Source organism: Dermacentor silvarum, chromosome 4, assembly GCF_013339745.2.
Source record: "Dermacentor silvarum isolate Dsil-2018 chromosome 4, BIME_Dsil_1.4, whole genome shotgun sequence".
NCBI classification, from domain to species: Eukaryota; Metazoa; Arthropoda; class Arachnida; order Ixodida; family Ixodidae; genus Dermacentor; species Dermacentor silvarum.
In genome coordinates, this window is record NC_051157.2 from 144,204,353 (window position 1) to 144,220,573 (window position 16,221).

Here is a 16,221-nt window from a genome sequence, read left to right on the forward strand (position 1 = left end):
CTATACCTGCAATTGTTAGCGGTTCGTCGGGATCATTTTTTGCTTACAACGACGGACACGACAGAACCCTTGGCTGGTAGAGGTACAAAGGTTCGCTTTAAAAACATGACTTTTGCTTTTCAGAAATTGTCAGAAGCTTTATGTATATACGCCTATAGAATGCGCAGTTTGTACTGTAGATGCGAGATACTCAGGTCTACAATCTTCTTTGGTGTAATGCACCTCTTCCTGTACAAAAGTTGCTAATAAAATTGCAAAATAAAGCACATTTCACTGCCTTTCATTCTCCTGCTGAAACGCAGTAGGCACCCGCTATGGCATGCTGGCTCACGTATCATAACGGAATAGGGTAAAATTTTTGCAAACACAGATGAGCTGCTAACGGTTATTCAATACATGAACCACACACGCAAAAGGCAATTGTCATTGCAAAAAAAAAGCTGAAAATGACAGCCGTTAGACCAGCAAGACCGTTTCCATAACAGCAGGCTTCACTTTTTTATTTTCTTTCTCAGAAGCATGGCCTACCTAGCACCAGGGGAGAAACTGGCGCTCGTGATGCAATTCCGTTTACCTGGGGGGTATACCAGCTGACATAGCCGTGGAGCTATGTATCCCATGGGTCGGCGCAGTGATGTCACGGCTTAGCTCCGTGTCTGCGTAGCCGCGGCAACCACTCCGCCCGGCCTGGTGACGTCATGGCTCGGCAAAGCTAAGGTGAAGCGATTCGGTGCGCGCGATGACGTCACGGTTTACATAGCTTAGTTAAAAGGAAGGGATCGAGACACCGACCAAAATGGTTGAAATATATTTAAAAATACATTAACGTTTCGGCTCCCCCACGGGAGCCTTGTTCACAATGAAATATGCGGCAGAGCTTGCGCCCATTTTATGTGCGGCTCAAGACATGACCAAGGCATTTGGCATACATGGACGGCAGATTTCCTTCGTTGCGATTAGGAGTGTGCGCCATGGTTTGGATGATTAAGGAGTCAAGATACAGACGCGCAGAATGATTACTTTCCCTGGCGACCACACGAGCTTTGTCCCAGTTAATCGTGTGTGACGTAGTTGCGCAGTGTTCGGCTAGGGCATTCGACGCAACGTGTCGTTTTTGGACGTCATTTCTGTGCTGTTGAAGTCTTTTTTTGAAGTTTCCGGTTTCTCCGACGTAGACATAGGGACAGTCCGCACACGGAATGACGTACACCACACCTGGGAACTTGTCCTTTTCCAAAGGGTCTTTTACGCGCACGAGCTCGTGCCTGAGTTTCCGGGAGGGAACGTGCGCAGCCTGCACGTCATATGAGCGCAGAACTCGTGCAAGGGTCTCGCTTACGCTTGGGACGTAAGGTATCGCAGCCCGTTTTTGGGGGGGTCCAGGGTGGCTGGGTACTGCACGAGCCAGCTGGCGCCCTACTGAGTCAATGAAGTGCTCAGGATAACCACAAGCCGTCAATTCACGCCGCACAAGTGCATTGTCCGCTACGTTTACGTAGCTGTGGCGAGGCTCGGCGCGGTCGGCGCAGCTGGGGCGAAGCGTTGTTAGGCGAAGCATAGTAAAGTCGTCACCAGGCAGAGGTTTTGCGGCGTGCACTCGACGGACCATCCTCGAGCTTAAACAGCTTCGCTAGTTCACAGGGGTATGTGCCATTGCGCTTGGACCCTTTCTGCACAACCTCCAGGATCGGCCCACAGTTTTTCGTTGCACTACGCTGCCTAACTAAGAGCTTAAACAGCTCCGCTGCTAAAATGGCGGCTGCCAGTAGTGGTTAGCCGTGCCCGTCATGAACCCGTGGCTTTCATTTGCTTGAGCCATCAAGCTCAAAAAACGATTTGCTTCCACAGGAAAGCCTTGACAGTGATTGCAGTGTTTTCTGTACTATAGACACATCCAGGGATTCTGGCAACGCCGAAACGACGACAGTTTTGATACGGCGTGGCAGTGAACGAAATTATAAGGACGGAACTTTCCGGCACGCAACGCCTCCTTGTTATAAATTTCTGTATTTTTGTATGCGCGCTGTGAATTTACTACTGTCATTTCATATATATTTCGAATCTGCAAAGAAATTTGCTATCCAGGAGTACAATAAAACAATGCAATTTCCTAAATTCAATTCGCATTTTTTGCATGGACTTAGAAGGTTGCAAACACTGACGCACTTGCCACGCGACAAAGCTCTTGAGGATTTCGACTCTGCCGTAGACGAATTGGTTTGTGTTTACTATTTTTAAAAGGTTCACTAACAACATAAAAATTCCATTCATTAAACTACAAACGCACGACACATGTTTCTTAAATTAGTAGCGATTAGGTTAGCTCAAGCGACAACACATGAACAACAGCTGTCAAGATAACCACCGAGAGTTCATGCTCTCCGCCTGACATCTAATCTGTTTTCTTTGTGTCAAGCATAGCCTGATACGGAAGGATTATCAGTAGGGCCTTTGTCGTGAGGTCCAAAGTTCTCAGATGGTGACTACAAGACTGCACTCCATTTGCATTTGGGCTGACAGACGTCAACTATCTTGTCTGTCGGGCAAAGGTTCCCTCTCAACTGAGTGTAAACTAGCAGAGAAGAAAAGAAAAATGCTTCAACCGCAGTCTTCTGTGCAACAGAACCTTGAAAGTTCTTGGGTTGAAACAGTCATGAGAGTCTCTGCGATGTTTCCGAAGGGCGGCCTTGCCTTTAGCGTCTTCGTCGTAGCCGTTCAGCTGTGGTCCCCGGTGCTCTGTACGTCGATCAACCTCACACTTTACTACGAAGGACTGTGTCCCGACTGCCACGACTTCTTTCTCGACGAGCTGTGGCCAACCTACAACAAGCTCGAGGAGCGCCTTCACGTTGACCTCGTGCCTTTCGGGAAAGCCCATATGAAGGTCGCGAACGCCACCGTCACCTTCCAGTGCCAGCACGGCGCTGAGGAGTGCTACGTCAACGAGGTGCAGACATGCGCCGTCAAGTACGTACACCCAACCAGGAAGCTCCTGGACTTTGTCGCATGTATGTTCCGTCAAGATGACCCCACCAAGGCGGGCCAGCCGTGCGCCGAGAAAGTTGGAACCTACTGGCCAGTACTGGACAAGTGCAGCCGGGGGCCTGAAGGCGAAAAGCTCTTTCGCAAGATGGGCGAGAGAACGTTAGCACTGATGCCTCCCATGAAGTGGGTACCCTATGTACAGATCAACGGAGCGCACGACGACATCATGGAAAGCTTGGTAGAAAATGACCTGTTCGGCTACGTGTGCAAGCTCCTGGAACCTGGTGCTCCTAGAATATGCAAGAGAGGAGCATTTATGGACGCCCTTGACTTCATTTCGCAGTCTTTTCGTTCTGCTCACCATAGGGTGTTGTAAAAACCAAAGAGTAATTTTTTTGTCGTGTAGGATGAATGCAGACTGCATATTTTGTTAGAATGTATGCACGTGTGTTTGGAACAAAATAAATGCTTCACTTGCTTTTGCCGTCGTACGTTTTTCTATTTTTTTTTCTATTATGAGTTTAACTCCAATTGCACCAAAGACAAATCTCTCCCCCGAACTCCCCCCCCCCCCTCCCCATTTTTTTTGTCTTCAGCTGCTTCAGCGTCATCAGCAACGTTGCATCAGCGCCGTTACACCTTTGACAGGACCCGACGTAGAGCTTTTAGACGCTTTGCTGCCAGCAGTTCTTGCCGCTAAAACCAGATGGCGTCATTAGTCTGCTTTGCACTAGCGTCTATTGGTGGCCTTGGTTGAAACCGAAATGCGGCTTGGGCGGCGGCCGTATGCAGTACACAGTACTTATACCGCTGCGCTGACAGCATAGTATGGTGCGTTCCTTAACCCTTTAATCGCCAATCCCGACTTGTATTCGTTATGGTAGGTTGTACCAATATCGCCAATGACGAGTTACACTCCTTCAGCTCGCGGTTTTGCTGCTTCCACTGCCAAAGATGAGTTACGCCGGCATTGAGGGAAAGCTGCCCTGAAGAACAGGTTTCCTTTTTCTTTTAAATTTTCGTGTTAATTTTAATCAGCCGCCAATCAAGCAACATATTTGCACCGTAAGAATGAAAGAAAGAAATTATAGCTATATAAAAATACTTGGGATATTTGATACATTTTTCCGGAATTAATTCGGGGGTTAACCGGCTAAAAAAGAGGGAAAGCTAAACAAAAAGAACGCGCACCTTCTTCCAGTTTCCGGAGTCCCCCCCCCCCCCCTCCCCCCTACGGCGTGCTTCATAATCAAATCGTGGTTTTGGCACGTAAAACCGCAGAATTGAATTCAAATAACCGACACGCCTAACCGCTGCTCAGGTTTGCTTTTTCGGGGCCCAAGTTCACTTGCTTTTTTCGGGGCACAAGTTCGCCCAATAAAGATTTGTTAGTTTCGTGACTCACAGTTCTTGCTACTGTGTTCTTTACCGTCACTACAACGTGGCAATATGGTGGACTTGACTTTATTTGCTGCACAGGCACGGGAACTTGATGGCAGTGTATGGAACGCTCAAGAAATATTACCTGTAACGTTTCCTTTTTATGCAATCACTGAATGTGTGTGCGCCTTGTCACGGAAAATAAAGTTCATCGCACTTTCTATATTAGAAGAAGGGATACTCAAGCAATTGTCTACATTCACGACTTAATCGACGCACTGCCTATTAAATGCCATATTAAAGCGGCCCTTTCCTCTTCATTGTCTGTAGGTTCATAGACATTTTTCTGTTCCTGTACTGAGTCTGCCTGCATTGTTACTATATAACATTATTTCCGCTGACGAAACTGCCCAATTTGTTTTTATTGTAAGCTGTATCGGTACCTTAAATTGCGCTGGCTTGTTGCTAGGCAGAGCAAAAGAAGTTAGGAAATTTTTTGTTCTTAAGTTGACAAATGCGTCTCTAACGTGATTGCTCATTTTCGGTAACATCGCTTTCAACATTATCGGACGCAACGCTCAACGAAGCAAAGTCAAATGCGGCATCAGTTCACCTCAATAGGCGAGTATCGCCTGTTCAGCGATCTCTGCTAGATGCTGCAAGTGCGTGTAGGACACGTAAGACGACTGCTAAAGATAATTTCTAACCTGTATTAGAATAAAGAACTTGCGGCGCAATGCTGAGGCTATGTTTTATTCGTTGACTTAACGGTAGCTTTTACAGCGTACTTAAAAATATCCCTGCTTGCCGAGGTTCACAGTCGGCGTTACGCCAATGTTAGCACCTTCAAGACGGTTTTTCATTCCTTCATTGCACAAGTGGGGCAAGTGTTGACCCCTACACGTGCAGTTACCGCATGAATGGTAGGTACCGGTGCCTAATACGAAAAAAAATATGCACACAGTATACCAACAGCCATGACTCAACAAAGTCATGCCTTATCGGACTATATATATTTCTCATGGTGGTTGAGCGCCTGCGGTTTTCTGCAGCGCCTGACTTAGCTCTTATTAATTTTATCAGGGGACACGTGCATGGCTTGAAGTAGTGTGTTACTTAGATTTTTTCCAAAATAAGGGGGTGGAACATAGGAAAAACTTGGTTTATGTTTAATTGTACAGGACAATAATTAAGTACGCCTACACCTGCCATAAAAAAAGACAGACCCTGCTCTCTTTAAATATTTTAGTCTGACCCGTTTTGAATAAGTATTTTCTTCTTCTTAAAATGAAATATTTTTATGTTCCAAATACTAGACAAAGTTTTACCATGGATCATTGCTTGTCTTGTCTCCGAGTGCGAGATTTTTTCAGGCTATTTTCTGCTCACAACGAGGGCAACAAGTCGTCCCTGACGCTGAGAAGATATCCGCTTAACAAAGCTTTCCTCAACAATAAAAATGCAAAGAGCGTGACATAAGATAAGTAGAGTGCATTGTCCTTTGTTCTTTTATTTTCGTGTTGCTTTCGGCTTGTGATTTCGCGCTCCTATAGCTTGTTTTGCCCCGCTGTGTAGGAGATGATCAACGTTGCTGAGACTTCTCAATATTGTTTGGGTGTATTCGTCAAATGAACTATGTACTTTGTAGTGTGTCTCACATTACATCATGGACAGTTTCAGAACTCGCAGCTATCCTTGCTGTGGCGGGGTGCGGCGGCGTGCAGTTTTGGCTGTCGCTTACTATGACCCCTCTCGTTGAAGAAGATGCAGAACAGTCCTGGCAGCGAAACACCATCTGCGAAAGAGCAACACTTACAAGAGAGAAAAAAAGAACAATTGCGCAGGTCCCACGCCTTGTGGAAATCAATCTTATGCGAAGAATTTTGCTGGCAGCTGGCTTTGGGGTTCCGCAAGTCATTACCCGGCGTACCAACGCGTTTGTGTAAATTAAGGAGCTGAATGCATGGCGAGAGTCTATGTTGCTGTGAGGACAGTGGCAAGACGACGACGATCGTATGAGGGAAACGGCAGAATTCCTACTACGTTCGTTTGACGCGAATTTGTACGATTTGCCAATTGCAGGCTCCTGCGTAAGTATTAAACGGACGTAAGCGAGAGACACGCGGATTGTGACCCTGCTCTGAGACTTAGTATTATTTGTACGTATACTTATGCACGCTTTAAAAAGGAGGAAATTAGGTTTCGAGGTTACTTCTTTTGGCGAGCAAATGACGTGCCACGACTATTCGTCATTTTGGCATGTAACTGCGAGGGGATGAACTGTTACTCACCATCATGAAAGGGGCCAGGACGAATTTTTCCTCACATGCGAAGCTCTCTTTCTGAGAAAACCATGCGGGTATTCTTTGAAGCTTCGTGCAATACATTTGAATAGATGGCAATTCTTCCCTTTTACGATACTTCCTCCAGCTTTCGAGATTCCGTACAACTAATTCGCCTTAATCGCCATGCGTTTACGCCAACTGTTAATTTATTCCAATGCTCCTCAAAGGAGCAACGGTCATTCTTTCCGATGCTCCTCAAAGAATCAATTAACAAGTTAGTCATTTATACGATCATAACAAAATTACTGAACTGTAAAAAATAAAAGTGCCGTGGAGCTGGTTTAGAACTCCAGTCCTTGAGCCAGATACTCTAACCACTACACCGCGACGGCTTTTTTTTTTATATAGCCGGTTTTTGACTTCTAAGGCGTCCAAATGTTCATCAGACGTCAGACACAAATAATGATGTTACTTTGGATGACATAATCTACATTACGTGCGCCCACCTTACAGGCGTGAAGTTGTCTTTTAAAATTCCTTTAGTACAGCTAGAGCTTCAACCCTGTGTAGCCACTTGGGAACAGATTGTATACTTGATTCTGTAGCTCCATAAACCGTGCCATACATTCCGGAATGTAAATACGCGCCGGTTTTGCATCCCGGTCGCCATGTTATCTCACCATTCTGGAGCGCCATAAAGAATGGAGGCCCATCAGCATACTTAAATGATGGGGAAATCTATCATCATGGTTTATTGCCGAATACCTGACGCCATGTGCTACCCCACGGCAGCTCGATTGACAAGACAGAATACTCGGACCATGTTAATAATCCCAACGCAGGTGAGGCCGTACAAAAGAGAATCGACATTTTGTGTATGCTGTGAGAGGAGAGTACAGCGTTGCCTGTACTTGCAACCATATGCGATTGAAAAAAAAAAGACTTCCCGGCTATTCTTCGAATGGTTTAACCTGATAACCTCAGACACATTACGTGATTTATGTATAGCCCAAGTGAAGCATGCAAGATGGCAGAAAAAACTAATTTTGATGTCACTTAGCGTGCCCAGTTTGAGCTAAATATCGCTTCACTTAAGTGTGTAATCTCCTTGGAACGAAAGCAATTTGGGTTCCATCGACGAACCTCTGCCAGTGGGTCAATGACTTGGGAGTGTAATGTGTATCGTTAACAATTATAGTGTGCACATGAAGTGCATGACTCGTCATATTCTAACTATTAAATTGCTACCTTGCAAGTGCTACCTAAGATTTAGTTCAATAGACAGTGCACGAACTTCAGATGGTGTACACCTTCTGGATTTTTATAGAGAATGCCGTTTTCGCCGCTTCACTCGATGACACTGGGTAAAAGACGGCGGTCATCCCGAAGAAAGACACACTTTTATTTTGATCGGCGGTCTTGATCGGCGGCATACATTCGCGTGGAAGACTACCGCCACTTCGGGTAGTCGGAGGAAACTAGACTAGCGCGACGGGACCGCCACGCCGGGAGAGCAGAAGGAAACTAGGCACGCAAGCGCTTGGAACGACGAAAAGGGAGTGTGGTGCGAGCGTACACATGGCCGATGCGGGTTGCACAGCGACAAATCTTTGAGATACCCTAATTATCTATCTGAAAGCATACTGGTTTTGAAAATGGTCGCTATTGATAACTAATCTACTGAAAATGCATATCCAAGTGATGAGACGTATAAGCTTTTGCATAGAATGAAGCGATTTTGCAGCAAATTCTCGAGCTGATTTTTTGCAGACGCATATCTGTTGACGGACACGAAAAATGCATCAACCATATCCAAAGACAGCTTCGCTGTAAAAAAATGTTAATCCGTGATCAACCTGGGCCGATTATGAAGGCGGTACATCGCACAATCAATCATAGTCAATCAAGTTGTTTATTTCATATTTGTATTACATGTTTCACAGTTCTTACGTAGCGTTACTTGCTACGAGGAAAGTACCGGGGAATCTGCACCGATTCCGAACACTGGGGGCGTGCATTCTAATACAGTTTCAAAGCGCCAGGTGTTACATAACGCAAGAAACTGCCACATGACGCATGCGCCAATCCCCTCAAAGCGCTAGTAGGATTTCGCACAAGAGGAGTGTGCGTACGATCGTGGCCTAATTGGCGCCAGATATTGCACGAGATAAGAACATCTGGTGCCAATTAGGCAACTATATCACGCACGCTACTTTCGTGCCAAAGCCGACTAGCTCTTAGAGATACTTGGCGCCTGCGTCACGTGTCAGTTAGTGCCAATTAGCTGTGACGATGTACCGTTTGGTATGTTTCTACTCCTTGGAATGCATAGTTTGTGGAAGACACGAGTGTTGGATAGAAATGCCTAACCTATAATTTGGTGAGCTACTCATTTCTTTCAATTCATTCTCTAACTAATACTACCAAATCGAATTTCGTCCGAACTGGTATTCTGTATTGGTAAGGTGTTTATCCTTACCTCCATTTTAGTGTTACTTGCGAAGATTGACCGTTACCTGAGAAGCACGTTTCAAGGATATTTGGTAACGCTATGGTGCTCTGTGCCTGGGCGGATCCAGGAAGTGGTGGGAGGGGAGGGAGGGAGGGGGTAACCTGGGGGATCCCCGAGACATAATGGACCGCTTTTTGGCTGTCCTCGAAAATGGCTTTCAATCAAAACATCCTCGTTCCTAAAGTTCTGTTGAATTCGAAGTAGGGTGCACTTGCTCGAAAGCATGAAGGGTGACCAAAGTCAATGTATGCATATTTTTTATTTCTAGAACACATTGGTCGTACATTTGTGTGGTTTATGCTCTAGTGAGGATAAGGAAGACGGTTTTCAAACACTTTCCTGACTGGCACCAACGTTTTCTGCTCACCCCCAAAGCCCTACCACTAGGACTACTACGACGGCACGTACAGGTCCTGATTAGTGTAAGTCTTGTTTTTGAAATAAAGGCGTAAGTGAGCCTTTGGACGAGATTTTTCGGACTAAATAAGCCTGGCAGCACATCAAGCTTACTGAATTTTGCAGATTACAATAAGAATTAGGTGAAAACCATCGGATACAGGGCCCGAATTCACAAAAACTTCTCACGCTAGAATTTTTTGTAAGGAAGAATTGTCCGACGCGTTCCCGCACACCATGCTGGGGTTGCGCCGCAATCTTTCTGCACAGGACCAGGCGCGTAGCCAGGGGGGGGGGGGGGGGGGGCTGATGGGGCTTCAGCCCCCCCCCCCCCGAAATTTTTTCGTGCCGGCATGCACCGCCGACCAAAACTACCACCGACGCCGGGAATAATAATAATAATAATAATAATAATAATAATAATACTAATAATAATAATAATAATAATAATAATAATAATAATAATAATAATAATAATAATTTATTTCCCATGAAAAGAATTATATGGTGGGGTTCTGGATAAAAAGTTGCACGCTGGCAACTTGACCAGCCCAAAAACCCATCAAAGGCAACAGAGGGCGTCGGGCGCTCACATGTGAGTAAACAGATGGGAAGGTGTCAATTTACAAAAAAAATGTGTATACGAGACAGGTAGTAATACAGTTTAACAATTAGAAAAACAAGTAGTCTGCATTAACAAGGGAATATTCAATTTATACATGAGCATTATAGATTACATAAAGAAAGTCTTATTATACACAAACAGGAAGAAATATAGGGAGAAAAAAAACCTAACATAGCACTATATTCAGGGCAGTATAAACTAAAGCAAATAAAGGGGGGAAAAGTCATACAGTATTGCACATGAACAAACTCATTAAACAACAAGGATTAGTTTGACTGCAAGTAGTTGTGCAGGCTGCATAAAGACAGAAGGTCTATTTCTCGTAAGGCGAGGTTATTGAGTAAAGTCGGAAGTGTATGTCGAAGCATTTGTTGACCATAATTCGTTCTTGAGTGCGGAATGTTCCATTGTTCAGGTGTCCTAGTGTCATAGGCTGCGACATGTTCGTGTAGGCGAGTTATGTTCAATCATTCTGCATTCTGTCTACAATGTCTTTTTCACGCTCGAAAGACATTTCGGCACGAACATTGCGAACTCGGGCTGGATTCATGGCACCTGGGGTGGATTTCGTGGCACCTGGGGTCACGTAACGCAAGGAGCCCCATCCGAGCACGAACTTTCAAGGGCTTTTTGATAGCGTGCGGGCGCGTTGCGGCATCTCGCAGCGGCCGCGGAATCTACGGAGCGCATGGATTTCAATTCCGAAACTGTATGGGTGTAACGTTCTCATAAACTTTTGACGCGAAAGGTGCACTGACATTTCCAAAGGCGTGCTTAAAAAGATTTTCAATTCTGGAACTTTATGGGGTTAATGCTGTTATAAACTTGGACCAACATGCGTGCACTGGAGCCCTCGTGTCCAAGCCGTTCCAGAAATGAAAGCACGCGCTCGCAATCTTCCACACGCACGAAAATACTAAATATTACCGTGACTGTGAGCTAGCAGCTGATACTTTTCTCCAAACATTTGCAGGACGCGTGCCCAATGTGATCGATCAGCTGGACCAGGGCCGGAAAAATAAAATTTGAGAAAACAGGTGAAAGGAAATGGCCTATTATTGAGGAAATTATTTTTGCGGGCTACAAGGTCTGGCTCTCGTTGGCCACAGGGACAGTGGTCCTATGGATTTAAGCATAGGCCCCGCTGAAAATACAGGTATTTTCAGAGCGCTTCTTCGCATACGAGCTAATTGTGGAGATACATATCTGAAGAACCATTTGGAAAGTTGCCCCAGTAATGCCTCGTATTTAAGCACAGATGCACAAAACCAAATTATCGAAGTTTGTGGCGAAATTATCAAAAAAGCCTAGTTGCAAAAGTAGGTTGCTTCTCCATACGTCCTGACGAAACGACGGACATCGCCGGAATCGAACAGCCTACTGGTTGTGCAAGGTACCTAAACAAGGATGAAAACAACATAGAAGGAGTGTGTTTAGGTTATAAGGGCAAGATATAGTCCGGCGTAAAGCGCGCGCGCGGCCACGCGCGGCGTGGTTAAGCAACGCCGGTGAAAAGTGCACAATCTACAGTCCGGCGTCACGGCGTAGCCGGCGTGCCCAGCCGCGTCTGGCGCGCTCAGCGCCGCCGGCGCGGAGATAGAACATGTTCTATTTCACGCTGCTGCCGCTAGACCAGAATGCACTGCGCGCTGTAGGGGCAGTGGGCAGAAAGCAGAATGGCGGCTTGCGGCGCTCGTAGTGGAAGCGCGGCTGTGGCTTTCTCAACGTCCGTGCACGATGACAACGCAAGTGAGGATGTATGCACGTGTTTCGCTTGCTTTTGACGTAGCCGACGCACTAGCACTAGGACTGCGATCTTCTCTGGCTGTCAGGTCAAGTTAACGCCATGCCGTGAAGGCAGTCAAGCAGCACACGGAGCGAGACCTGTGTATAAGGTATTTCTTGTGTTTGCGTATGTAAAAAATCACGATGTGCTTTCTTGTCGAACTTATGTTTATATTTTCTGCATGACTGGCCCCTAGGCAACTATGTATGTTGGTTTGTCTGAAATAAAGTGTCTTCTCTTGTCAAAAAAAAAAAAAAAGCGCGCAGCTCGAACGGCGCAGGCACATTCTGTCAGAAAGTGACACTGAGAATGCGAATGCGCCATGGATCGCGCGGCCGTGAAGTTGCGCTCCCACACACAGAGAGATGGCGCTGGCCTCGCGCGGCGTGCGCGCCGAACTGTAGAGGAGGCAAATTTCTTCCACAGGCCGGCGTAGCGTATCCGACTTCGCCTGTGGCGGCTGGCGCGCCGAAAACGCTGGACTATATCTTGGCCTTTAGCGTTGTTGCTTGAGGCCTATGCGCTCTCCTCCTCTGTTGAAGTTGCCGCGGGGCCGGCGTGTTCTTTCGCTGGCTTGCGTGACACTCGGCGCGCGCTTGGATTACGCGCTCTAGGGTGCCTCGATGCCCAGAGCCGCCGTCCAGGGTGGAGACAACCCAGCTGGCGCCACCATATTGAGTCACACGAGCTGAGACTCAGCTACGCTTGCGTTCATAAATAGTGTTACTCGCGGCGCACTTCCATGTGCTTTGCCTTGATGAGCATTTTTTTATCGGTATCGCATCTGCACATCTTTATAACCAATAGACGTTAACTCGTCGAAGGTCCAAGACAGAAATGGCGCCGGGAACATGCCCCAAGTTGCCTAATTCAATTTACATTTAATATGCCGTGTGTATGTTTGAAATACGCACTATTTTTTTTTTGCGCTTCGATGTTTGGTATATAAGGTTTGCGACCCCCTGTGTGGGGAAGTTTCTTTTTCGCTGTTGTATTTTGGTTTAGACGTCACGCCTCGATCCTTTACCGTAGCCAGCCACTCAGCAACGGCTGTTAGTTTCCCTTGCGGTGCGCGTGCTCTTCGCGTTCGTTGCAATTATTTGACGATATCTACGCGCAATTTTGCTTTTTTTTGCCCACAAAACTGTGTGCTGACAGGATTAAGCTGGTGTAAAAATAACTGCGATGTGAAAATAAGGTTTAGTTAGTGCTGTAGAGAAACATGTAACGTAACTTGTCTGTGTCAATCTTGCGTAGTACACACAAGAAACCAAACGATGCACAAAATGCATTACTTATAATGTCTAGTACAATCAATCATGAAAGAGATATGTACATGAAAAATATATGTACTGTGTGGCGCCTGAAGGCTATGTTGAAAGACGAGATAAAAAAAATTCGCAAGGTAGGCTCGACATACAATTCGGGATAGTGAGAGTTTTTAATTTATTCATTACATGGGGGGGGGGTTCAAGTGAGTACATCAACCTTATTACACACAATATAAATCGAAAACAAGAATGCAAACAAGAAAACACAACCGCGGGTAATATTAATCAAGATATCCAGCCAGAATACATCAGCTACCATCGAATACGTCGCATCAGCCAAACACATCGATGGCGAGTACAGAACATTTTATAAATAACCATTAGAACACTGATAACTACATTGAAAAAATAAACAACACTGCATACATATCGCGTACAAAAACCGTAAATGAAACTAAGACAGTCAAATACAGATTAGCAATGTTTTTCACTTCGAAAATATAGTCTATGATGATGTAGGGCTGTTGACTTTAACAGACGGCGCCCATCCTGTCGATTTCCCTCGTACTGGTCCTCTTCAACGTGTTTCTAAGCACAAGTAAAACAAAAAAAGTGATTATTGATATGAAAAGTTGCCTTGTAAATGCAAAGAACCCATTACAGTGCTTAAAAATAAATTTTCGCAGAAGTAATGCTGTATTACCTCGCTTCATATGTTTCGAAGAAATGCACAGGCTACAACAGACACCATGCCAGAAAGCTCGGAAACATTTTGGTCCCATGATGCCCCTTAACTCTACTACACCTGGGCATACCGTGCACAGGCATTTCAAGACCGTCACAGTACCCACTACGATCGGGAATGAGCACGAATGACCATCGGCTTACGAGCACCACGCTACAAATATATTCGTCTAAAAAGTCAGCTATATAACGTAACCTGATATCCGCAAGATATCTGCTGAGAATAGAGAAAATCACAATGCTTCGCTTGCCACGTACACAACAGCCGCTCTCCCCAGAAGAAGCACTGCGTTCTTTAGTCCCAAATAAAGAGTAGTGAAAAAAGAAACTGAGGAAAAAAAAAGAAACAAGAGACACACGATGTGTGCTTCCCGTGAAAAAGTAAAATAGGTGGTTTACATGACGATTTGTAGCTAATGTAAGGCTATTTCGCGGCGAAGCATTTTCGCCAGTCCTTAAAATAAGGGTACTACTCGCATAGACTGCGCTGATCAAAACGGCAAAAGCCTATGCGACGCGCGCTCGCAAACCATAGGCTACTCAGCATCGGTGCAGTGCTTAGTTCGTGAGTGAGGATCAGAGAATACTTTCTTATTTAAATGAAAAACACGATGCGATAGTCTAAACTTTCTTGACACTTACCTCGCAAATGTAGGAGCTATCCGTTGCCTTCCAGTGATACCGCTTTACTTGGGCTTCCCATCTCTTCCTTCGCTCTGGGTCCCGGGGGAAGCGTAAAAAACGAAGCCCTTTACGCGTCGATCCGGTGCACTTGGGAACAAAACAGCCCGTCATGTAGACTCGATGCATTTGACAAGCTTGTCATTCATGCGGCTGAACACTGTCCAGCAAGTAGAAGCGTCAGCGAAGCATCCGCGCGCACTGTGTCTCGAACTAAGCACCGGCACCAAGCACTCGCAACCGCTCGCTGCGACTCAAGATGGCGTCGCAGCGAGAAAGCGGCGGCGCGGGTGCGGTCAAAGGATGGGACCACCCTGAACGGCGGCGCTGGCATCGAGGCACCCTAACGCGCTCTTTTGTGACACCCTCACGTGGCAACGAATATGGGACGATCAACCTACATTTGTCTACAACCTATACGCGATTACACATGGCATACGTACTATCACGATGAAAAGAAATGCGAACAGCGGAGCGCGTGGCCGAAGCATAACAAGCCTGAAGGTATAGGGCGCGCCGTCCAGTTATCACCATTGACAGGCGCGCACGTCCGGTTTGATCGTGCTGTGCGATGATGCACCCCCTATACTGCGATATTTTTGTTTGCGCTGTCCAATTTGCGATGTCATCATTACTGCGCCGTCAACTTTTTTTCTTTTTGAAATAAAAGAGAAGCAGAACACAAACAAAAATATCACAGTATAATCATCGGTCGCGAATAACCAGACACTTGTGATCTCTGCAGCTACATTATTATTGCCATCAAACAAAAATATAAAGCAGATAAGACGTTTTATGTAAAAAGAAGATGCTGGCGCTACATTTGTGAACTACATCCACACGTCATGTTATTTTAATTCTTTGAGCGCACTGCCGCACGACGGTGGCATAAGATAACACGCTCTATCTCCTGTTCCTAGTCCCTCAAAGTGCCACCGGGCCATGATTGCCCCGTTAGACCTCTCACAGGCGTGCAGACGGTGCAGTTACTTTGTTTACAGGCGCCGTGACACCGCGGTACATTAAACCGCAGTCGGCGCGTTTCTTTTGCCGAGAGCCGCGAAAACGAATTGTTTCGATGAGCGATGCGTCAAGCGAATATGCAGCTTGCTTTTTCTTACGCCTGAGTGTCTACCCATTTTCGTTGCTGGCGCTCGCATGCGCGTTTTAACTTTCGTCATGGCAATGTGTGCTGGCTTCACTGCGAAGGAGCTCGGGCTCATAATTTGACACAGGAATCACTTTTCGGGCGCGGGAGCGGCATGAGGACGCTGAACAAAGTGTCACACGTTAAAGAACTACCACAAAGGTGCAGATCACGGCTGTTGTGAAAATAGAAATAAGTTGTGTGGCTTTTAGCATGTTTGTGAATACGTTGTGCAGCATGACCTTACATTTTGGAATACATTATTTAAACTACATACAAAGCCATTTTGTCAATCTATTGCCACTTGAGCAAACTGTTGCTATTTTAAAGGCAACAGTTTGCCTTTAAAATAGCAACTCAATTTCTTAAACTGGAATAATAGATCTGCCACTGGGAACCAATTTTGCGA

At 45.9% G+C, this 16,221-nt stretch overlaps 1 protein-coding gene across 1 annotated transcript; it reads left to right on the forward strand.

Moving 5' to 3' along the window:
- Window positions 1-2,555: 2,555 nt before the first annotated feature.
- LOC119448965 (gamma-interferon-inducible lysosomal thiol reductase-like) lies at window positions 2,556-3,451 on the forward strand. The gene has a single exon (XM_037712168.2). The coding sequence runs from the start codon at window positions 2,594-2,596 to the stop codon at window positions 3,359-3,361; it is 768 nt and encodes a 255-aa protein (XP_037568096.2). The 5' UTR covers window positions 2,556-2,593; the 3' UTR covers window positions 3,362-3,451.
- The last annotated feature ends 12,770 nt before the right edge of the window (window positions 3,452-16,221 follow it).